Genomic DNA, 26046 nt, shown 5'->3' on the forward strand with positions numbered 1-26046 from the left:
AGGAAATTTCAAAGAATTGCATTTAAGACCTTGAGGGACATCAGAATAGTTTCATCTTTACAGAAAGTATCATCTGGAAAGAAAGACTCTTAAAAAGAAGATGGGCCTTCAGGGATACCATCATCAGATCAGTCGTCAGTCCTTAAAACGCATAACCTCTTCTAACTCGTGATAAAAACTTCAGGCTTCCAAACTAACCCAGCTGTCCTTCCACCTTGGGATACTCCACTTCTCTTTCATGACTCTTTCCAAGCTTCCCCATACACCGAGGCAACCAGAAGCATCTCGAGGCTGTCTCCATTTAGGACCACTTCTTGCAAAAATCCTCAAGACAATCACTAATGGTTCCACACAGTCCTCTACCAAACACACAAACACACACACACACACACACACACACACACACACACACACTTGATTTCGTAAACCCAGAGCTTTCTTGAAAAAGAAACATTATAAAATAACTGTAAAATAAGACACAAATGTTCATGAAAATACAGTCATCAAATTTATTCTTTTCATTGGGTTTGGCATTCTATGAAGATTTTCTAAGACTGTTGCTTCTTGACATGCAAGAGTTAGCACTCATAGCTTAAGTTACTATAAATACTGCTGCCTGGAAGCAGTACAACTATTTTAGAGTTTTAAGACCACAGACTTTTATTACTCAAATCTTATTCTGTGTATGTTAAAATCAGAAGGTTCTGAACAGCTGGTTAGGAAGGTAGCCAAGATGCAGGAAAGATGTCTGGGCCTCCTTTTCAAGGGCAGCCAACTCTTGGACCGTAGGAGCCAAAACATCCACGTGGCCTTTATAGTTTCCACCTGGATCACACACACGAATCACAAAGAAATGCAAATGACACGCTTGAAATAACTTGTCAGCAATACTTTGAACCAATTATATCAATTTAAACATTGCTCCCAGCAATAAAGATGTACTTACTACTGGGCAAGTTACCTCCCAAACTGTGAGTTTTAAAAATGTTAAATTAAATCGATTAAAATCAATGGTTAGGCCTTACTAACAGCTGTCCCAATATCCAATACCCCTCCCAACCTCTCCCCCATCATCTTCTTGAGTTAGAAACCATCAGTTTAGTTTGAATCTTTAAAAAATTTCAGGAATCAGCTAAGGGCATCATAGGCAAAGGGAATTAAATGGTATCCTGGTTATTACTTGTTCAAAATTATTGTTATTCTCTTGCTTCCTAGTAATTCCATACATTTTTAACTACTCTGATGATATTAACACCTCAACAGAAACAGCTAAGCTTCTGTCCTTCACTCACATACAGATCACAAAATAAAAATGCTGCAAGACAAGTATGAACAAAGTGCTATGAGAGGAACACGAGGGAATGATTAATATGCTAAAAATATACAATTAACAGAAGGAAATGAAACACTTTCTTCTTAAACTAGCACTCAAAAAAGGACACATTCACATGTAAAATAGAATTAAAAGTAATTCACAGCTTACCACCAAGAGTTCTTTTCTGGCCGTAAGTAACTTTCCCATCAAATTCATCTACTGGTACTTTTATATCTGGCTCAACCTGAGAAATGGTACAGTTCAGGTGTTCCTCTATCTCGGACAGCAACTGAGAAAAGGAGAGGAAATTCAAGTATTTTCAGATAAAAATTTCATTTTGACAAACCCAAGCTGCATTTTAATAGCATTAAAACCAGGAAGGCTAAAGGGAAATAAGATTTCTAAAGAGATGAACTCACAAGTCACAATTTATAAACTACAATAACCACCACCCATTATGTCTTGTAACTCACAGACAAGAGCTGATATATAACCTTCATAGATAAATGCAGTCTATTCTTACCAATTTTAGTGACACTTTGTGAGCCTTACCTGCATCTCATTGTACCATATGGTACAGCCACCATCTTCCTTGAGTCTTGTGTTATAACACCCTTTTCCACGGCTGCTACATACATGATACCAAACCTATATTAAAGAAGGAAAAACAGATTAACATGTATGGTGACTGACATACTAGATATCTTTGTTCTCAACTAGTTTTTTTTTTTTTTTTTTTTTAATTTTCTGTCCTCAAAGCGTAAGAAAAATAAGACTGCAGCTATGGTATGTCATCAATCACTACCACCATCAGTAGCTCACTAACTAGGGCTTCTGATAGAGTTCTTTTTGAGAGGAATCCAAAAGATTTTCTAAAACAGACTTCAATTAGATGTCAATAGAAAGGAATTCTCAGATTAAAAAAAATAACAAAAAATGTAAAGTATTAGAGAATGCTATCTCCAGATCAGTATCAAAAATAAAGTTCAAAGGTTTTCCATAAGAATAAAATATAGCAAAAAGCAAAATGCACAATATCTAGTTTGGGCAATGAGTTTGTAGGCGTTTCTGATGCCTGCAAACTATTCTGTCAATCTGAATCAATTTATATCAAAATAATAAGCTAACTCTCTCTCCCATAAAAAGTCTACCATGGCAAAAAAAAAGTCTACCATGGCATGATGCTAAACAGGGTTTAAATACCTTTCAGTGAAAACAATTACATGAAAGCTTTTAGGGAAAATTACATTTTGTATTGTTCCTTTCTGAACTTGATCCTACCAGTTGTCTATTCAATGAATAAACAGAAAAAGATGCCATAAAAAGTTCATTTATATTCCATATGCACCTGAATTCAACATAAATGAAAACTCAAACTGCTTTTATTTCCAGTATCTAAAATGACAATGCAAACAATGAATACAACACAGCACTAAAAGATCACCTTCTCTTTTTCTGTTGCCACCAGGGAAATGGCCAGACCCATCCTGAAAGATTTGAAAAGTCTTCGTTAGACTTTATTCCAGAAGCAAAGAAGCTTAAAAAGGAAAAAACAAAATTACAGCCGTACCTTTCAGCTCTTCCTACTCTGCCAATGCGATGGACATAGTTTTGTTTTTCATCAGGCAAGGTGACATTTATGACTGTAAATAAAAAGTTATTACCAATTGACATAAAGTCCTAAAATTTTCAAACATATCTGATGTTTTTTGTTCTAAATATTTGAATCATATTAAAACAGTTTCCTTTGCATGCCTTAAAATTCAAAATGCAAGCATAAAACATTTCTTCTTACCATAAGGAACACCGTGGATATCAATTCCTCTGGCAGCTACATCTGTGCAAATCAAGAATCTGACATCTCCTTTCTAAAAAGAGCAGACAAGAGAGAGGGGGATTTATTAGTACGTACACTAAAAACCATAAGTGCCATCTTTCCACTGAGCCCTCTAATCACGAATATATTACTATCAGATTAGAAGTCCAGTTGTTCATTATTCACTAGAACAAGTTTTTCATTTTTAAGTTTACAATTTGCCAAAATATGACATTCAAGGTGAATAAATCAATGACTGGATTCATTTCTGCTTTTTTTCACATAAAGGTTATTAAACCACTGCTAAAAACTTGGCTTTATTTTTAGAAATCCTAACTAATAATTTGCAAGATAAGACAGAATAAAATATAAGCATTACCTTTACTCTTGTACTAAAATAATTCAGAATCCTAGGTATTTTACCTTGAGGTTACATTTCTGAGGACAACAGATGAAAATCCCAAAGAGAGTGGGCCCCTGGTACTCTCACCAAGAATATACAAACTGGCCTTCAGATGTTATCTGTGCCACAAGGCACAGCAACTAAGAGACTGGAGTGGGTGAAGAGCACACTGCCTTCCGGCCCAGGACAAGGCCAGGATAGAGCGGTGGCACAGATGCTGAAATAAGGCCAGGTGACCAGTTGTAACATCCACGGCAACCACACTCAGCGTAGAATCATGATCCAAACTCCTAGGCCCAGTACCTTGCCGCTTTTTTCATATTAGGGGTCCGAGAGAAATGAGATCTGTACTATATGCTGGGACAAACACACTGTGATAAATGATGAGAGAGCCTGTGGGTGGAGGTTACTGACCTTGAATTCCAAATGGCTCAAGTCCCACTATCGATACCAAGAGCTATACAACCTGTCATGGGATGCAATCAAATAACTGGGACACTCTTCCGCAAATCATTAAAAATATGTGTAATTCTACAAAACCATATTCTGATACTCGTCTTAAATTAATCTACAAATTAAGTTCCCTCTGGGTATTAGTACAATTAAAAAAAAAAAAAGATCACAGACATGATTTATCTAGTGATGCTTCTCCTAAAAATACCTGTGGAAAAATTTAGCTAAAATTTTCTAAAGTTGAAAATTCTTACCATAGAAGTTCTGTGCCAATAGAGAACATGTAATTTACCATCTGACTGTTAAAAGATGATGAGGCCCTGCCGTGATGAGGATATACCAACAGGGCAGAAGTATTTTGAAATTTCTAGGACAAGAATTGCTTTAAGAATATTAACTGGAATTGATTTAAAACTAGGTACAACTCCCCTCTTAAGTATTAAGGAAATGCAGTCAACTAAATATCAGTACCTTGAATCTTTCCAAGTTTTGCTTCCTCTCATGAGGCTTTCTGTCACCATGAAGACAAACACACGAGAACTGATGTCCCTTTTTATCAGGTCCTAGTGAAAAGCACATTAAAGAGTCAATGCTGGGAAACATTATGCCTAGGAGTATATCAAAAAACCAGTAACATTTAGACTACAATGGTGCCATATAATTCCATGGAAATCTAAACTCCAACTTGTCATAAACCATGGTTGACCAATTTCTGTCCTAGGTGAAATGCCATTAAAATGAACTCCATGAGCATTAAAACTGATTCGCTTTGCTTTGAAAGATATTTTAAGTAACCTCTTCCAATCTGCAGCAGTGGTTCCTGTGTATCCCAGGACCTCACCTCACCTATGTAAAGAACCAAAAAGTAAACAAAAGAGATCCTTCTTGAAAGAAGCAAAACAGTCATTATGAAGGTCATGTCCTTACTAAATGGCCATGCCCACATGCCTGCCTTCCTCAAGGTATTCTAAGCAATTTAGTTATCTGCTTTCCTGACCAAAGCAGATTAGAAGTACCAAAACAGGAGGAAGCAATGGTATTTTAGAGCCAGGTACAGTGGCAGCAAGTCCTTAAAGAGAAACTCTTCAAGTAGACACAGTAACAAAAAGCAGTGCAGTCCAGACCAGACTTTCAATTTCGCAATATGTTTGAAAACATAGTAAGTGTTGGGAAAAGATATAAAATAAAAATTACCATTAACATTTACTATATTTGCTTCACCACATACTTATCCCTCTATCCTTCTATCAACTCACTTTTACATTTTTGATGCATTTCAATGTAAACTGCAGTTATCGGTACACAGTTCAGCACGCATATCATTAACCAGAGCACAATATTCGTTTAGGTTTCTTTGTTTTCTCTTGGAGATTAAAGTTACATGCAAGGAAATGTACAAATCTTAAGTGTACACCTGCTGAGTTCTTGACAAACGTGTAACTTACACGGCCCAAAGCCCTATCAAGGTACAGAACATGAATATCATCCACTAAGAACCTTCTTGCCCTTTCCCACCTATCCACACTCCCACCTTCCTGGGAACAACCACTGTTCTGGACTTTTCCCCACCAGACATTAGTTTTGACTCTTCTAGAAAGTCATACAAATGGAATCACACAGCACAAACTCGTGTTTAGGAACTCTTTTATTCAGCATAATGCTTCTGAGATGCCACCCACAGTTGTCTCTATCCGCAGCCTATGCCACTTCAGCACCGAGTATCAGCTATTTCAGTGAATAAATATTTTGCATTTTGTTTAGCCATTCTCCTATTAATGGCCATTTGGTGTACAGTCTGAGGCCATCATGAATAAAGCTGCTGTGGCCATCTTGCACACATCTTTCGTCAATACATGTTTTCACTTATCTTGGGTCAATATTTAGGAGCTGAACTGAGAGGCCATAAGAAAGCAATGTAAAATTTTATAAAAAACTGTACGACCCTTTACATAGGTGCCTGTACATCAACAGTGTATGAGAATTCCCGTTTCTCCATATCCTCACCCAAATTCGGTGTTTTAAAGTATTTTTAATCTAGTCATTCTAGTAAGTGTACTTATCTAGGCATCCTAATGAGTGTACGGTGGTATTACAGTGTGATTTTATTTTGCATTTCTCTAACGACTGATTATACTGAACATTTTTTCAGGTTGGTTTATATATTTAACATTAATTGTAAGGAGCATAAACTTAGAATCATTATATCTTCATCGTAGAGCAAGTATTTTATTACATAGTGACCTTTTTTATTTCAGTAATTTTTGTCTTAAAGTCTATGGCATCTCTATTAATATTTAAATTCCTGTTTTAGCTGACAGATATATGTTTTTTCATTCCCCTTCCTTCCAATCTTCCTATGTCCTCAGGTTTTAGGTTTGTTTCCTGTAAACAGCATACAGCTATATATTATGCAGTCTAACAATCTATGCTCTTCATCAAAAGACTTCGATCCACTGACAAATACTACAGTTTACTCATATGCTCAGATTTTTTTCACCAATTCTATTACTCTGTAATTTCTAATTGCTCTGCTTTTTCTCATTTCTCCCCCTTCCTTTCTTACCTTTTTTTTAGATTAAGGTTTTTCCTCATTTATTGGTTTAGGAGATATATATCCTATTATATAATGATTACACTTGAAATTTTAACATTAATCAAAACTTCACCATTCCTCTAAATAATATAAGGACCTTAGAATGCTGTGATTCATCTTCACTGCAATGAAACTACCTATGTGGAAAACCATCTCATCGTTTTTCCTGGGGCTGATCATATGGGAAAGTACTGGATAAGCACAGATACTTTCAGTGCAGTCACTGCTTTAGTCCTGGGCATGAGCGCTACACTGCATCAGCGTGGGACTAACAGTCTATTAAGTGAGGAAATGAACACAGTTTATTTCAAGGGAGGAACTACTACCTCCTCCTTGCTGCATAAAATACTGCTCCAAGTTGTCACAGTCGATCTTGGTTCTACAGAAAATAATTGCTTGATCCATCTTGTGTTCCTTGATGGCTCGGACAGCATACTCCCCCTTCAGGATTTTAATAGCTTCAGACCACATCTCTTGAATAACACAACAACAATAACAAAAAAAACACAGAATTTCAATCTGAAATTGTCAGGAACACACATAATCACACAGACTTACAGCTTAACTCACCTAAAAATCTCTATTTTAATGCAACTATTATAGCCAAAAGCAAGCAATAAAAAGATAGGATAAAATGGTGGGAGAATCCACTTGCTCATTTATTTTTCTCTTTTTTATGCCAGTTTATGGGATACCAAAACACCTATAACCATTCATCATATAAAAATGTACATGTACACACACATACACAAATAAACAGAAATACCCACAACAAAGCTTTGTTCTTACAAAGACCAAAGAACTAGTATTCTGCCTTGCATTAGTTTCCCTAAATGCTCAGTAAATGTTTACTCAATTACTTCAACCCCCTTTAAAAACTAATAAATGGTACTTCCTAAATCAATCTAAACAACAGAAAGTTCATTTTTCACTCTATGGAATAAAAATTTTACATCAAATCTAGTTAGTGACTTCTCAGTTGCCACCCTGCAAGTATCTATTTTTCAGTGTGAAGCTGGGCTATAGTTACTCCACAACTGTAACCCAGTGTATTTCTAAGGTGGCTCTGATCATCTCTAATTGTAGTAAAAACTAAGTAAAACTTGTACAAGGAAAAATATATGAAGCAGTAAAAAATTTTATTTTATAAAATGCATTCTCCAACTGTGGGATGTTACATTATTTTGACTATCCGTGTGCTCCTCTCCAACTGTACTAGCTGAGCATACACCTTATAAACTTGGAGCTGCACATAAAAATGAGTTCAAAGGAACCCTCTTTAATCAAAATTTCAGGTAACTGACCGTTTAGATACCTGCCAAAAATCTACCATTGAATCCAATATGAACAAAATGCAATCTAAGCCTTCCTTGCCAATGAGCCACCTGAGACATGGGACACCAGACATGTGGCCTAATGGGTTTCAGATCTCTTCTAGGTTCCGTTCTTGAAGCACTAGCCTTCTATCATCGACTCAGTGGACATGAATTTGAGCAAACTTCAGGAGACAGTGGAGGACAGAAGAGCCTGGTGTGCTGCAGCCCATGGGGCCACAAAGAGTTGGACACAAGTTAGCAACTGAACAACAACAACCATCCTTAGTTTCATGCTGTTATCTTCATGTATCCTTGAATATTATACACCTCTTACAAACTATCTCAATTCTGCATGGAAGTATCTTTATTAAATCAGAATTTAATTTTAGCCTTTTTAAAAATTGATAAATGTTTAATGATATGGAGTTTCAGTATGGGAAGATGAAGTACTGGAGATGGATGGTGGCGATGGTTGCACAGTAGGAATGGACTCAATGCTATTGAACTGTATACTTTAAAATGATGAAAATGGTAAATTTTATGCTATGCCTATTTTACCACACACAGAAAAGAATCAAAAACCCATTTGAGGATCATTTCTGTGTCTTTCACAGGGTCATACCTAACGACGTCACTTTGTTACTCAATTGCCAGACAGGAAGAATCTACGTATAATTCCTCTGGGAATTCAGGACTAAACTACAACCTGTAGCCAGAGAAGTTCACTGGTTTCCTAGAAACATTAGACTTCTATAATCCAAAATATTTGTATTTTATATGCCAGGAGACTAATATCTTAAATTCAGTGATTAATACTTCTACAAATTGACTGGTATGAGCTCTCCCCCATTTTTAAGTTATTTCTGTTTTTTATTTTCGTATCTCCTGTTCCTTCATAAGAGCAGACAGAGCAGAAATTCAGCAAAGCAGATCAATTCAAACCTTTCCCCACACATTTTTATTGATTCTTCTAACTTACCTGGACTGTTAGCACCAGGTCTTGTGTTATCTTTTGCATGAACTTCATCAGTCTATCAAAAGAAAAGGATGAAGGGTTAAGTGATGATTCAGAACAGGCGGCTTTTTTTAAAGGGAGAACTGGATCTAACTTTAGATTCCATCTAAGACATCCATCTTTATCATCTATAGGCAAAACCATTCTTCAGATTCAGAAAAACTCTTATTAATTATAGGTCTGCTACTGCTAAGTCACTTCAGTCATGTCCGACTCTGTGTGACCCCATAGACGGCAGCCCACCAGGCTCCCCCGTCCCTGGGATTCTCCAGGCAAGAACACGGGAGTGGGCTGCCATTTCCTTCTCCAATGCATGAAAGTGAAAAGTGAAAGTGAAGTTGCTCAGTCGTATCTGACTCTTCGCAACCCCATGGACTGCAGCCCACCAGGCTCCTATGTCCATGGGATTTTCCAGGCAAGAGTACTGGAGTGGGGTGCCATCGCCTTCTCCGAATTATAGGTCTAAGGCTAATCAATTTTAAATATAATAATAAAAACACAAAGGTGGTTTTTAGAACACTGTGTATTTACAGTAAGCATACCCATATTATATTAATATAAATCTAACAAGAGTGAAATAAGTGGGAAGATGGACTCAGGAAATTGGTATTTAGGGAAATAAGGCATATCAAGAAGAATAAAAATACTACTAAAAAAGGAAACTATAGTGTAAGAAGTTACACAGGCAACCCTATGTATTTATGAAAATTATAACAAGGAAGATGGCTCACAGAAGTAACTTTATATGTAGAAAAAAGTAAAGCATGAGCCCATCCTTTATTCCATACCTGACAGACCTAAACTTTTCTAGCAATATGCAAACCTCTCAAAGGTCCAATGTCTGGTCGCTTTGAGCATCACAGAGGCTCAGGGTAAACTCGTTCATGAATGCTTTACGCTATACACAGGTGCACCCTGCAGAGCACTTACCCTAATGTGGCTTTTCCCAAGCCTTTCCCAGAGCCTGTCCGTTTTGGGGTTCACTGGGACAACAACGTGGTGGACAGTATCTGGGACGGAATCCTCTCCTTTCAAATCGACCCACGTGGGAAAGTGCATGATCTTCTCAGACAGTTTCTTCACATCAAAAGAATGCAAAGTGGCTGAGCACACAATCACCTAAGAACAGAAAAAACAGTGTTTAGATAAACTTTTACTTTAGAGTGACAATAATGAATCCAGCATATGAATACAGACACGGGGCATGGGGCTGACTAGGCCTGGAACCTAACACGAGTTCAAAACCTGACTCTGCAGCAACAACTAGCGATGTGACTTTGGGCGGGTTAGTCCTGAGCTCCAGCCCCTCACTGCCACGGAAATCACACCACCTAGTCCCCAAGGCCCTACAAAACTCAGATGAGTGAAAAGGTTTTTAAAAACCTAAAATCATAAGGTACTATGTATCTCCTCCCAAAAGTTTTTACCTCTAGAATTCTTCCTAAGAAAACAGAATGAGAAAGAATAATATTTTAAGAAATAATTACTAAGGAAGCAACTGTTTTGCAACAGCTCAAGACATTTTTCCTTCAAAAAGGAAGGAGTGCTCAGAATCTTGAATATAAACCCTACACTCTGTAGAAAAGGGGGAAAAAAAAACAAAAAAGCTAAGAATTTTTTACTTCTAGTCTTCTGTTATACTTAAGTCATGTCCTCAAATTCCATCCACCTTATTTCTAAAAGCAGCTCCTAAGACTGTTCCTTTGTGCGCACTATTTAATCAGGTAAGAAAGAAAACGTTTTATGCAGTAGTTAACTTAACCAGAAGACACTAAAATGTGAATGTAACAAACAAGTTAAGCATTAGTACGTAACAAATGCCTACATGTATTCGAAAATGCGTTAGTTATTGTATACCTGAAGTCTTTTTCCATCAGAGGTAATCTGAGGAATCTGATTGTGAATCCTATTGATAAAGTCAGAGTAACCTTGAGAAAGAAGCCCATCCTATAGCAGAAGCAAAAAAAAAGCATTAGGTTTTAAACCAGTATCTAAATCTCTTCTAAATCAATCGCAAAACAAAAGACATGGAAACTAATTCATACATATCTCCATACTTTCAAAATTATTTTCTATTGGATACTGAAAGAGTTATTAATTCAACTTTAAAGCCCATGTGACTACAATATGAAAAAAACCTCATATTTATAACTTAAAAATCATACTCTGGTATTCTAAAATGAACATGAGAGTTAATAGCTCCCACCACATCTCCTTAAGAATATGACTTTAACATGAAAAAACAAAAAGCTTCAATGTTGAAAAGCTACTTCATCTTGAAAATATATCTCAAGAGCCCAAAACACATAAATGCAATTGGAAATGTTAAAAAAAAAAGTACGTACAAACAAGATAATTATTTGGCGTAGAAAACAAACTTACATATTTAATAACGAGGGTGGTTAAATAAACCATGAAGTATGCATGTAAGAGATCACTAGGCAGCCTTTAAGAACTGTTCATAAATGATGACATGAAATAGTTCTGTACCATATTAAAAAAAAAAAAAAAAGATTTCCCAGATTCCACATAGCCTGACTACAACTGCATAAAATAGTCTTTACTATAAATATAAGGAGTGAATGGAAATACACCAAACTGGTAACAATATTTCTAAATATTAGGATCATGATTGAATTGTATTTTTTCTTTAAGTCACACATTTTATCTCCAAAAACATAAGCAGAAAAAAAAATTTTTTTCTCTGAAAGCATGAGTAGATTTTAACATACAGCTTCATCCAGGACCAGGAATCTAACTTGGGATAAGTTCAGCTTTCCGGTAGACACCAGATCATCCAGTCTTCCTGGAGTGCCAACGACAATATCCACCTAAAAAATACACCAAAACAGCACCTTATGAAACTTAAAGGACCACTGCAATCCCCTTAGAACAGCAACCAACAACGGCCCACTTACAATAAAAACATGATACTGACGTAGTCACAGTCAACTATACATCCGCAAAAATGGGAGTTCTAGATACTGCTGAAATGTTCAATTTGTATCTGGTTTGAAATTAGTGTTGACCACTTTAGCAACTGATTTTAACATTTTTAACTGTTATATACAGTCTAATTATAGCAACTCTGAAATTAAACCAGGATCCAAACCCCAATTCTACTATGATCCACTGCGTAACCTTAACTAACTTCATCTCGTCTAGTTTCCATCTTCTCATTCCCAGGGTGGCTAAGAAATCCACCTGTCAATTCAACTAAGGACAAGTTTCATTTATATTTTTATTAAAAAAATTTTCAAGCATCCACAAAGAGAACAGTATAATGAGCCCCTACACCAGCACACCTGACTAACATTTTAAAATTGCACACACACATACGCACAAACACACCTTTTAATCAAGTCCATGGTACAGTGAACAGAAACATGGGCTTTGAAGTAAGCTCTACCTATAAGTTGTAAGATCTGGGGCAAATTACTTAATATTTGGTGTAAGTTCTTTTCCTAATCTGTAAAAACGGAGAAAAGGACCATCACAAGGTCTGTTGTTGGAACTGCATAAGAAAATGTGTAGAATGCATTTAACAGAGCCTGGCCCATTTCTAGAAAGTACTCAAAAGGGGATAAGTATTTTTTTTTTATGCTTCTATATTCTTTTTTTTAATTTTTTTTTTATTTTTTAAATTTTATTTTATTTTTAAACTTTACATAATTGTATTAGTTTTGCCAAATATGGGGATAAGTATTTTTAAAGTGTGTACAGAATGTATGTGTGTGAACACAATAAGGTATTATATAGAATCATTCAATAAATTAAGACAATTCTAAACTTCTCCTCTTTACCAACAGGGATAAAAAATCACTTCTCTTGTTTTTCACTTGTTTTCTCCACTCCAGATTAAAAACGTAACCATCTCCAAACAAATTTATCACTGTAGTCTCATTACTTCAATATTTCACTCCCTGAAAAACTGAGAGTACTGTCCTGAAAAGACTTTTAATTTGATCCAGTGGAAGGCATTTATAGCCCCATAAAAAATGAAAGATATTGCTGAAGCTACTGTTTCAACTGTGTTGATAACTATAATCAAGTCTCAGTTCAATCTAGAAAATAGTCTGAAAATATGGAGATAAAACCCTTCAACGTATTAAAACAATGTACTATGTGCCAAGTACTGCACTATATACACAGCAGTGAATACAACACCACTCTGCTTCTTTGTGTAATGTCTCTTTACAAAGGATGCTAACCCACCATGCAAGTTTCCTCCCTCCTCATTTCAGTAGGTAGTCGGCATGAAAACAGACACCAGGTTTCTCAGGTTCAAAAAAAAAAAGTCAAATTGGAAAAGCCTGCAAGAAATATTTATATAAATTGGATAACAGCACCAAGCACTTCTTCAAGTCTAACTGCATATGTTGCATAATTCTGCAACTTTAAGAAATTTTATAAACTAAGTAGTTCTATTCTCTGACTCCAGAGCTGACTTCTGGCCCCAGCGTAAGACAGAACACAGGGCTGAGGGAGAGCCAGAGGGCAGTGGGAGATAATAGAGGCCAAGAAGGTAAGATGGAAAGAAGAGCAGACGGAGAATATACTACAAATTCTCTAAGTAGAAAGGACCTGAGTCCTAACAAGAAAGCTGTGGAGTAACATTGCCTTTACTTTGCCATCAGCTGCAGTCAGTACCAAATTTTAGATCTAACTGGCAAAAGCAGATATAATTCTCTAAAAGCTCTGTAGCTGGAAAATATAAGAAAATCACTTATGGGGAAAATAAATTTGGATGTGAGGAACCAAGATAGGGAATGAACATATTAAATCTTTCTTATAACCACTAAAACATGACCCGTCAAGTAAGAACATATCAAAGCAATATTACTATCTTAGAACAATATTAAGTACAGTAATATGATTCCTTGCCTCTAATATGCCATACCAGGTCAAATCAAAACCATTCAGCATAAAATTTCATTTGACAGCAGCACCAAGGAATTAGAGGGAGAGCGTATTTGCTCACCATGACTCAGTATCAGGCTGTTTAAATTAAATGATAAAATATTTAGGAAAGGAATGGAAGAGAACTTTGTAAGGAAAAAGTTACCTCATACATACAGAATATTTTATGAAGTTCTACCTGTATTTGAATGGACGAACAATTCAGTTTCCCAAACATCCTCCCCAGTAAGGAGACTCACGGTCCTGGCTTCGTTCTTGGTAACTGCACAGCCTTTAAGACAGACCTGAATTCGTCTCCCTCCCACTGGAACCACCACCTCACCACCCCTCAGCCTCCAAGGATCACTGCTAATACTTCTACCTTCTCTGCAATCCACCTTATCTCCATTTCTATTTTTCACTCCAGTTTCCTCTTTCTCAGCTACTCCCAGAGGAAATGACTGTTTAATGCATGAAAATGGGAAGGAATTTTCAGGTGCTCAAAAGATAAACCAAAAGAATTCATGTATGCTGGAATTTTGCATGAGGTGTTTGGAAGAGACTGCTGCACTGTATACTTTTGGGGAAAGAAAAGGAATACCTGTAAGATGTTTTTGAACATACATACACTCTTGTGATCTTGTTTTCATTTCAGCCTCATTTTTCTTGAAACACAACAGAACTATATTGTCAAAATGACAACACAAAATGTTACTTTAAAAGTACAACTTACCCCATTATCCAAAACAGAGAGCTGATCCCGTGCTGCGACACCTCCAATTATCAGAAGCTCCCTGAAATGAATGAATACCAGAATAATAATGTAGAGAAAGATGAAAGCCTGCTTTTTTTCCCCCCAATTTTGAGGAGGTACATATTCAAATTGAATAACTGAGAAAGAATCTGTAATAAAAGTCTAGAGAAGGAAAAAAACAAGGCCTTTCATTTTCAGAAGCTAATAAAATGTTAATGAATGGTAAAGTTAGGAGAATGTAAAACCTTAGAAGCCAGAAAACAGCAGTCCTCATCTATGCATCTTCCTATATTAGGATAACTCCAGGTGCCCTGAAATCAGATTTCAATGAACCTTTATAGACACATGTGGTTTTACATGTATAAAATATACACTCATATAGATTCTTAAAAGTTGCCTCCAGGTCAGTAACTAAAAACTGGGGGATGGGGTGAAAAGAGATTTTTCATAGAATATCCTTTTGTATTTGAATTCTTCTCATTCCAGATAATAATACTTCCAAAAATATGTTTAAATTAAAAGACTGTCTTATGCTAAGATTATTAATTCAATGCAGGGAAAGAATAGTCTTTTCAACAAATGGAGCTAGAACGGATATGCAAGAGCAAAAAAATGAAGTTAAATCTCATTCTCAGGCCACACACAAAAATTAATGCAGAATGAATTACAGAGCTAAACACAGATATAAGATCTAAAACTATAAAACTCTTGGGGAAAAAATGCAAATTTTCATGATCTTAGGTTAGGCACAGTCCCTTACAACACCAAAAAAATAAGCAAACAAGCAACAAATGAAAAAATAAACTTGACTTCATCAATATTAAACACTTCTACACTTCAAAGGACACTACCGAGAAAGTGAAAAGGCCCACAGAATGAGAGAAAATACATGCAAATCATATATATCTAACCATACTACTACATATATCTTACAACTCAATAATAAAAAGACAAATAACCCAACTGAAAAATGGGCAAAGGATCTGAACGGACATTACAGATGGCTGGTAAGCCCAAGAAAAGATATTCAACAAGATTAGCTATTAGGGAAATACAAATCAAAACCACGGTTAGGTACCACTGCACACCCATTTGGAGAAGGCAATGGCACTCCCCTCCAGTACTCTTGCCTAGAAAATCCCATGGACATAGGAGCCTGGAAAGCTGCAGTCCATGGGGTCGCTGAGGGTCGTACACGACTGAGCAACTTCACTTTCTCTTTTCACTTTCATGCATTGGAGAAGGAAATGGCAACCCACTCCAGTCTTCTTGCTTGGAGAATCCCAGGGACGGGGAAGCCTGGTGGGCTGCCGTTCATGGGGTCACACAGAGTCGGACACGACTGAAGTGACTTAGCAATAGCAATAGCAATAGCAATAGCACACCCATTAGGAAGGCTATAACTGTAAAGACAGATAATAAGGAGAGGATGTGGAGAAACTGGGACGCTCACACGTTACTAGCAGGAATGCAGAATAGTGCTGTACCTTCGGAAAACAGCCAGGAGCACCTGAAGGTGTTAAACAAGAAGCTACTACATGAGCCAGCAGTTCCACTGCTGGGCATATTCCCAGGAGAAACGGAAATGTGCGTCCACACAAGACTGTACACTAATGCTTACAGCACAGTAAACAATAAGTGGAAACAACACAAACATCCATGAAGCCATGAATGGATTAATTAAAAATGTGGTATATGCATACAATGGAATACATCTTGAAAATAAAAAGGAATTAAGTACTAATACACACTGCAACGCCGATGAACCTTACAGACATTATGATTACGTTAGAGAAGCCAGTCCAAAAAAAGCACATATTATTTGATTCCATTTATATATAATAAGCTGTCCAAAACAGGCAATCGATAGATGGAAATCAGTGGTTGCCCAAGGACAGGAAGGTTAGAGGGAAATGGGAGTGACTGTTAATAGGCAGCATTTCTTTTGAGAGTGATGAAAATGTCCTAAAATTGGCTTTGGTGGTTGCACAACTGTGTGAATATAAGAGAAGTTAAGATAATCTGTACATTTTAAAAAGTGAATTATATGATATGTTAATTTTATCTCATTATGTGCATGCTCAGTAGCTCTGTTGTGTCCAACCCCATAGACTGTAGCCTGCCAGGCTCCTCTGTCCTTGGGATTTCCCAGGGAAGAAAACTCGAGTGTGTTGCTGTTTCCTCCTCCAGGGGATCTTCCCAACCAGGGATGGAACCTGCGTCTCCTGCATTAGCAGGCGATTCTTTACCACTGAGCCACCTGGGAAGCCCATATCTCACCACAGCTATTCCCAAAAAGATTGTCTCTTTTTTATAAATAGCCTACAAAATTACTTCCTAAGGTGGCCAGACAACTTTTAATCATTCATTTTAAAAACAGCAGAAAATACAGAGAAGGTGTCAACACTTAGTCTCATAAATTCTATGACAGATAAAAAAATGGCTTTATGGTTGCCTTCTGCCACCTTAAGCGATTCAGATAGTAAAAATGAAAAACCAAAAAGCCTTCTATTCTGTGCAAGTCTATTACCTTGCCACGTCCCTAACCACCTACCACTCTAGAGCCACTATGTTTCCTAAATCTGGTAACGCCAGATGCGAAACTGGCTACTTAAGAATCACCTGGAAGACAGGCCATTCTTCCTTAAAAAACAAACAAACAAAAGAGCTCTAATTCTTATTTCCAGGAAATCTGATTCTGTATACCCAGAGGAGAGATCAATAAATGTGCAGTTTCAAATAAGGTCCTTAACTTCTGGGTTCAGTAACTACAGTCCTAAATCTATCATTTCTTTTATAAAACTTTACTCTTATCTACCTTTGTAATCAGATATATTTACGTCTACAAATTTAGCAGAACGAAAAACTACACAAACACGTAACAATCTACGCTTGTGAGCAGAGCACTGCAGGGCTGAGGAATGTGAAAGACCAGCCCCTGCCTTAATGAGTGTAAAACTGAGCTGGGACGAGTAAAATTATGCACATTTAAGACCAGGAACGCTAACGTGACGGTGTGTACGGATTACAGGGAGGCAAATGCAGTCAGTCAATCTCTGAGGAGGGAGAAAGGACTGGGCCAGTACCGATACATTAGCTTCCCAGAAAGAACCAGGACTTGAGCTGGGTCTTCAAACAAGGGAAAGGTTCAACAGTACTAAATACTGAAATGAGAACCACTCCACTTGATCATCTTAACAAATAAACTGATCTTATCGTCCATCTTCCCTTCCAGGCTTTGTCCAGATGCACGTTAATCTTTACCCATAATTAGAGCGCAAAAATCAATCTATATGAGCATGTTATGTTCTTCCAAAAACACTCCCCTGTGAAGAGCTCCAAGCCCCTGATACTAGGCAGGCGCTCTGGAAATGTACTCTGTGTGACACCCTCTGTCGTGGCCTCAGGGCGTTTCGTCACATTACTGCTGTGTTGTTTCTCTCCCCACCACTCTTGTCTCCACTTTTGCACACAATTTTATAAAAGCAAAGATGAATTCTCAGTTATACCCTAATCCCTAACCTAAGTCTTCACACCTTAGGTAGGTATTCAGACAGTTACTGAAAGAATGAAGTGCATCAATCCTTAAGACAAAATTACAAATTATTTTACCGAAAAAGTTTTACTAAGTATAAATTTATCCCTGAATTAAGTTTAACTTGTAAGACAGATTAATATTTAAAAGATGCGCCTGCTGCTGCTGCTAAGTTGCTTCAGTCATGTCCGACTTTGTGCAACCCCAAAGACGGCAGCCCACCAGGCTCCCCCATCCCTGGGATTCTCCAAGCAAGAACACTGGAGTGGGTTGCCATTTCCTTCTCCAATGCATGAAAGTGAAAAGTGAAAGTGAAGTCACTCAGTCGTGTCCGACTCTTAGCGACCCCATGGACTGCAGCCCACCAGGCCCCTCTATCCATGCGATTCTCCAGGCAAGAGTACTGGAGTGGGTTGCCATTGCCTTCTCCAAAAGATGCGCCTATGGGACATCAATAATTCAAAGTTTCTGAAGTTAGATCGTGTGGATGGTTGCACAATCTCATAACCATATACTAAAAACCACTGAATTGTATACTTTAAACAGTGAATTTTAACAGTGAATGTGAATTATATTTCAGTAAGAAAAGGTCATTAAAAGCGAAATTAATAAAAATCAACTGACAGATGTTATGTATGGTATGGCTTTCCTGGTATTGAGAAGGTAGAAAAGGCTTTTCTGTAATTGAAAGGGATTGTTACTGAGCCAGAAGCTCCCCAAGCTCACTAGACTTGTGGTCTCCCCACAGTGGCAGAAAGAACCCCCCAACTAGAGCGACCAGCCTGATGCCCACAGGCAAGGTGGTCACCACTGTGAGACAGGCGAGAGTTAACCACCAAGTCAGGTTTACCAACACACGAGACAGAGTGATACATTATCTATGCAAATGAAGTGATGAAGCTAAAATTAATGAAAGGGATCCTTTAATGAATTTTTACTCTGATTCTATTTTGCAAATTATGACTCTTTATGTAAGAGACACAGGAAAATCTCAATTTACTTTTTGGACTCTAAAATCACTGTGGAAGGTGACTGTAGACATGAAATTAAAAGACACCTGCTCCATGGAAGAAAAGCAATGATAAACCTAGACAGCATATTAAAAAGCAGAGACATTACTTTGCCTGCAAAGGCCAGTATGGTCAAAACTATGGTTTTTCCAGTAGTCATGTACAGATGTGAAAGCTGGACAATAAAAAAGGCTAAGCACCGAAGAACTGATGCCTTCGAACTGTGGTGTTGCAGAAGACTCTTGAGAGTCCCTTGGACTGCAAGGAGAACCAACCAGTCAGATCCTAAAGGAAATCAACCCTGAATATTCACTGGAAGGACTGATGCTGAAGCTGAAGCTCCAGTACTCTGGCCACCTGATGTGAAGAACTGACTCACTGGAATAGACCCTGACGCTGAGAAAGACTGAAGGTGGGAGAAGAAGGGGACGACAGAGGATGAGATGGTTGGATGGCATCACCAATTCAACAGACATGAGTTTGAGTAAACTCCGGGAGATGGTGAAGGACAGGGAAGCCTGGCGTGCTGCAGTCCACGGGGTTGCAAAGAGTTGGACATGAATGAGAGACTAACGACACCACCACTTTTTTTTAATTGAACTTTTCTCACTTAAACAGGACTTTTATATGGAAACTAACTGCTACTATATAGCAAAATCAAATATATTTACACACACATCCATGTGCATATGTACACGCCCTGCATTTCTCCCTTGATTTTTCCTACTTTACTCTTCTTCTGAAACGTCTCAGGTCTAAACACAACAGGCGTTTGAATACAAGAGGACTCCTTACCTTAACTTAGGATTATCGATGTATTTCTTAAACTGCTTGACGTTATTCAGAGTTTGTTCAGCCAACTCCCGGGAAGGCTCGACGATGAGAGCTTTTGGAGCATTGGGGAGAAACTTTGTTTGCGCCACCTGTGCACTACCTGAACAGAATGAAGAAGACTGGGGTACACCTCAGGATACTTCTGTTTTTAAGACGACAAGCGCAAATATTCCACCAAAAATCTCAGGAACAATTGTCAAGCAATACAGATGGTAGTCGAACAAAACAAAGATTGCTAAAATGAATACAGCTTCTTTAAAACTAGCTGCAGTCATTTTAATTGATCATACGCTTTGTGATAAATAGGCTTCCCTGGTGGCTCAGACAGTAAAGCATCTGCCTGCAATGTGGGAGACCTGGGTTCGATCCCTGGGTTGGGAAGATCCTCTGGAGAGAGAAATGGCACCCCACTCCAGTACCCTTGCCTGGAAAACCCCATGGACGGAGGAGCCTGGTAGGCTACAGTCCGTGGGGTCGCAAAGAGTCAGACACAACTGAGCGACTTCACTTTCCTTTCCTTTCACTTTCCTTTGTGATAAATGAGCTTTGAGATGTACTGAGCTTAAATAACTGAAGCAAACTAGGCAGCACAATGGTTAGAGTGTGCGCTCTAGAGTCAAACGGCTTGTATTTGAATATAGTTCCACCGCTTACTTATCCTGTGACCTCGGTCAAGTCCCTATTCCTCAAGTTCTTTGTCTGTAAAACCACCTTGCAGGGTTGTTGCGAAGACTAAATAACGCACGTGACACCTAGCACAGCGCCATGGCATTTAATAAGCACACACCCTGTAAACCTGAGACACCATCATCGTCATTATGATCAGTTTCCCCCAAATGCCCGGCCTGAAACTAATACTTGGGAGTTTATGAATTGGGTTCTGACCCTGAATTTTACTGACGTGTTCAATAAACGAGAGAGACTAAACCAGCCGAAGAGAACCTGGACCTCACTGCGAGAAGCCTCGGTCACTGGAGTTCTCACAACACCCGCTTCTTGAAACCCTTACCCCATCGGGTGCAGTACCTACCTGTGTGCTGCGACTTGACAACGAAACTCTCCGGCGCCTTGGAAAGGGCAACGAAACCATCTTTCGGTGGAAACTTGAATTCTTCTTCCCCGAAGTTAAATTTGAGTTCCGCGTTCTAGCATTGAATAAAGGAGAAAATGGTAACTCTGAACCTAAGAGCAAACTAACCAGGATGAAATGATGAAGATCAAATTAGCTTATAGTCACAGCAAGATATCTCTAATTACCTTCAAAACACAGGCAGGGAACAGGGCTTGGTTCTTCATATGTGGTGGTATTTCAAATGCCAGACCAAGATCTTTGCCTTTAAAAAAAAAAGAGAGAGAGATACAGAAAATGAATTGAAACAACCAGAAAAGGACCGCCACATGCTCACACTGTCAAATCTACTGGTTCTGGCATTAACTGTGCTGCCTAATACCACCTTCTCAGAGAAGCCTCCTCTGACCAACCCCAGACCATCACCTTCCATTCCCTCACCCAGACTTACATACCCTTTCAGTGCCCACTGCTCCCTCCTAACATATCACAGATTTGTCTGCTTCCCCCACCAGTAGGTAAATCCCACAGAACTATACATAAATGTGTCTCCTTCCTTTTCTGCTGCATCTCCAGAACCTACCAGCCTGCCTGACACATGGCAAATGTTCAGTAAGCATTTGTCTAAAAGAAAGGTAAGGAGGAAGGGAAAGAGGACTGAAGACAGTGAGGGGATTTTAAAAATCACGAATACTGAATATCATATATATTCTCCAACAAAACAACCCACAGAAAGCTCACCGTTTTTGGAGAATTTGACATGCCCTTTATCTATATCTAGGTAACATCCAATGGTATCATGCATAGTGAATTCCTAGAAAACCAAAAAGTCAGGTACTGTTAATAAAAAGCAAAATTGAAAATAAGGTTAAAAGTTCAAATATAGTTGCATCCAAAGTAAGTGCTGCTGCTAGTATTGAATAATAATTACTTAAAATTCTAATGCAGATGTTAAAAATGGCTACTCCAGCACATCACATATAATACTAGAAGCATCGGACACACTTCTTAGAATTCACATGATATTAAGGCTCATCCACATTACTACAGACACAAGTTACCAGAACAAGTGTATTTAGATGTAACATAATTCAGAAGAAGAAATGAACACCCCAAGTATTAAAGTCAAAGCGAAAATCAAAATGGGGTGAACACAAAGAAACTATGGAGGGGCTAATGAATGGTATAAATGAAAAGTAGTTTTTTTTCATTTTGTATCATTTCTTCACCCCAGTCCAAAATGAACTTTCTGTGGAAAATGTTCAGAAAATTCACTTGAACTTGACAATCGTTTCTATACTCTCAGTCATGTCACGAGTGATCAAGTATGCAGGAAAACATACTAAGCTATGATTGAGTCATTAAAGACAACTTGCTGCTGCTGCTGCTGCTAAGTCGCTTCAGTCGTGTCCGACTCCGTGCGACCCCATAGATGGCAGCCCACCAGGCTCTGCCGTCCCTGGAATTCTCCAGGCAAGAACACCGGAGCGGGTTGCCACTGCCTTCTCCATTGTGTGAAAGTGAAAAGTGAAAGTGAAGTCGCCTAGCTGCATCCGACTCTTAGCAACCCCATGGACTGCAGCCCACCAGGCTCCTCCATCCATGGGATTTTCCAGGCAAGAGTACTGGAGTGGCTTGCCATTGCCTTCTCTGAAAGACAACTTACCTCTCCATAATTGTCAAACTGCTTGTTGTGGGATTTCTTCCCTGTTCCACCAAAGCCAAATCCAAACTTGTCAGTACCTAGATTTTAAAAGTATTTTATAAGTGTAGGAAGAAAAAGTATAAAGTGAAAAGCACCATAAAAGCAGCTTAAAAGCTGAAGATTTGAAACATCTACAAGTATTATGTGGTATGTATTAATGCAAATTAACTTTACTGACTTTACTCTTACCCTCAACATTATTCCTCCTGATTTTATGATATTACCGTATCTATTTTTGGTGGACTTCAAATCTCTCTTGGAATGAGGTAGGGAATAGGTAAATAATATTATTTCTATGTCTCTAAATATAAACTCTGTATGGTTAAGTTTATTATTCACTCCCCACTAAAACAAAACATTAAAAATTCACAAATGGAAATCAATAAACTCAGTTTATTTAGTAACACTTACCAAGATCTAGGGATGCTTGCATGGAAGACCACCCAACTCTGCACAACCCTTGGTCATGACAGGATACCTCATAGTAGTGCTTCCCTACAGGGACAAAATACTTTTGAGATTTACATAAATCGTACACATGATTCATTTACCATGCAGCCACTTTTCCATTTAGACGTGAATCTGAGCAAACTCCGGGAGAGAGTGAAGGGCAGGGGAGACTGGCATACTGCAGTCCATGGGGTCACAGAGACTCAGATGATACTTAGCAGCTGAACAACAACACTTTTCTACTCTTTCTGAATTACATTTTATATGTTCCAGATGAAGACTTGTAGATCTTTCTGCAACATTAAAAATCTTTTCCGATCCTCACTTTAAAGCTACTTTAAAGTAAGTTCATGTACCAATACATCTCCCCAAAAGTTTGTAGGAGCACAAATGTTGTTTAATACCTTTCGTTAGGCCTTTGGTGGCTCTGCATCCATGCCATTCCTTTACTTCTCTGCTCTGACAACAAAGACCATCTGACCCAATTGCTGGATTTGAGAAAAACACAGAAAACCATGTCAATACAGATGATGTAAATCACGCACTCTGAAATAAGCATCATTCAGTCTCACTAATAAGATAAATCTTCACTTGTTGCAATGTTCCAAGGACTAAGAGCTGCTGATTGCTGAAGGACAGCAGCATCCTCTGTGTGAGTAACCGCCCCCATTCAGGCCCTCGAGGGCCATGCCAAAGGTCGGGGACTAGTTTCTTTACTGTGACCTGTTGACCTGGACAGCATTTTACCACAACAAAAAGGAATCAACACAGTACCTAACCTGACTTGCACCGACGCCAGCTGCACCACCAACACTTAGACAACTGTTCTCTAGAGTCCCTTAAAGAATGGATACTAAGGATGACACTGGTTGCTCCGATTTTATGCTGAAATTAGAGTCTGAATGAATGCTACCCTAAAAGGAAAAGAGAAAGTCTCCCTGGCTTGTTCCCTAATCTGCAGATCCAGCAATCACAAAGGGAAAGCAGGAAAAGTCTGAATAAATAACCCTGTGGCTATTATTGCTAACATAGGACTCTCAAACATGAAGTTCTATATTATATATCACAGTCAGTCATAGCGCTAATGGGTGCTTTTCGGCTTTAAGTAAAGCATTTGGCCTTTATCTTTACTAGAAACTGCAACTTTTGTCCTGGCTTGGGCTTGCAAATCATATCTGGCACCTGACTATAGAAGAAACCTTTTGAAAAAGCACCTCATCACACATTTTCCTTTCCTTATCAGAAACTACATTATTTACTCAAAGTATAAATTCTCATGAGTATAATGATATACTCATGTCACGAGTATAAACCTCTGAATTTTTAAAAAGTTCTGTGATAATGGTAAATCCTAAACATTTTTGTATTTAAAATTCTTTATGCATATGTACATAATTACTCTAGATACCACATGGTGAAGAGCAGCATTGGGGTTGCTTGTTTTTGTCATGATTCCTCAGGCCCCCTCTACCTTTCTCTGTATCCTGATTTTCTTCCTCACTGACACCTGGGGAAAATTCCTCCAAGTCAACTCTACAGTTCTGACTTGTTCTTCCTAATGGCTACACAAGAGTCCATGGATACACCCTAATCTTTGTTTACTATTCTGGCAGCAGCATTTACTTTGCTGGTAGTTTTTATCATTAGAAACAACGTTGCATCCAACAGCTCTGAATGTATATCCTTGCAAACGGGAAATTTTTCCCCAATGAGCTTGATCATCCAGGAATATACATTCTTTAAAAACTAAAAGATAATGCGGAACTGCTTCTTAGAGAGGCAGCCAATTTGTACGTTTGTATCACTCTTCTGGATTCTTGCTAATCAGATGGTGTAACACAATCACTGTAACTTTTACATTCCACTTCCCTACTACCTGTAAACTTGACCTTGCATGTTTATTGCCATTTGGATCTGCTCTTCTGTGAACTGCCTATTCACATACTTCGCCCATTTTCCTTATTGGCTGTTTACCTCTTTCTTACTAAAATAAATAACCCTTTATCATCCATCAACACAAGAACCCCTTATAAGTTTATAAGGATTCTTTATCTTTCCTCAGCATTGCATTAAAAACAAGCTTTTGAATTATAAATATGCTGCTAAAGTCTCTCCACTTACCAAAAGCAGATCCTCTGTCATACGGGTTCATTTGCCATTTGTTCAGCACTAAGCAAATTAAAAGAAGAAAAGTTAACCCTAAATAAACATAATTTAAAACATTCTACAGAAAATAAAGCAAATACTTTATATTTTATATCATACCATAACTCCTCTAGATTCAATATAGTTTTACACACTATCTGGAATGTACAATTAAAAGTGTTGCTGTTTTGATTAAAGGCAAAACTGAAACTGAAAACTGAAACATGTCAAAAATAATAGTCACTGACCCACCAAGGGCTAAAACCTTTTCTGCTCTCTTGTTTCAGTGCCTTTTTACAGGATGGCACTGATCTGTGTCCTAACTATGAGAGTATTAATAAAATGAAGTTCTGGCGACTTCAGTCATAGTGAAAACAACCTACCAATGTATCAGAGTCCAATTATCACTTTATCATAACTAAAAGAAAAGCCAGTCCTTTATCTTAAATAATTCAAAAGTCACAAAGTATTTTCCTCCTTACGTCTAGGGAATCAGTATTTTCCTTTTCTAAAGCATCTTAAGAGTCTGGATAACCAAAGAATCGCAATAGCTAAAGAGAACTCGATGTGTTTTCAAGCCCAATTTCAGCCCAAGATAGAAATCTTTTCTGGACTATTTCTGGTCAAAATTTATCTACCATCTGCTTAAACATTCTGAATGTTCTCTGAGCGTCTCCATTCACTGTGGGCTCAAGTGAGCTACTAGGAATTAAGTTAAACAGTACTTTCAAGAA

At 38.0% G+C, this 26046-nt stretch overlaps 1 protein-coding gene across 2 annotated transcripts in view; it reads right to left on the reverse strand.

The window, feature by feature from the left end:
• Positions 1-485: 485 nt before the first annotated feature.
• Positions 486-26046, reverse strand: part of DDX1 (DEAD-box helicase 1) — a 40247-nt gene continuing 14686 nt past the window's right edge. For both annotated transcript variants that reach the window (XM_070799113.1, XM_070799114.1), the window contains exons 6-26: positions 25289-25336; positions 23572-23655; positions 23129-23212; positions 22679-22755; positions 21754-21826; positions 21201-21277; positions 20970-21088; positions 19905-20039; positions 14544-14604; positions 11644-11742; positions 10769-10858; positions 9842-10030; positions 8876-8927; positions 6907-7053; positions 4459-4550; positions 3111-3183; positions 2886-2958; positions 2760-2802; positions 1868-1963; positions 1484-1604; positions 486-825 (exon numbers count right to left, since the gene is read on the reverse strand). In XM_070799113.1, coding sequence (XP_070655214.1) covers positions 695-825; positions 1484-1604; positions 1868-1963; positions 2760-2802; positions 2886-2958; positions 3111-3183; positions 4459-4550; positions 6907-7053; positions 8876-8927; positions 9842-10030; positions 10769-10858; positions 11644-11742; positions 14544-14604; positions 19905-20039; positions 20970-21088; positions 21201-21277; positions 21754-21826; positions 22679-22755; positions 23129-23212; positions 23572-23655; positions 25289-25336 — 1964 coding nt within the window. In that variant the 3' untranslated portion in view covers positions 486-694. The remainder of the gene's footprint in view (positions 826-1483; positions 1605-1867; positions 1964-2759; positions 2803-2885; positions 2959-3110; positions 3184-4458; positions 4551-6906; positions 7054-8875; positions 8928-9841; positions 10031-10768; positions 10859-11643; positions 11743-14543; positions 14605-19904; positions 20040-20969; positions 21089-21200; positions 21278-21753; positions 21827-22678; positions 22756-23128; positions 23213-23571; positions 23656-25288; positions 25337-26046) is intronic.

Source organism: Bos indicus, chromosome 11, assembly GCF_029378745.1.
Source record: "Bos indicus isolate NIAB-ARS_2022 breed Sahiwal x Tharparkar chromosome 11, NIAB-ARS_B.indTharparkar_mat_pri_1.0, whole genome shotgun sequence".
Taxonomy (NCBI): Eukaryota; Metazoa; Chordata; class Mammalia; order Artiodactyla; family Bovidae; genus Bos; species Bos indicus.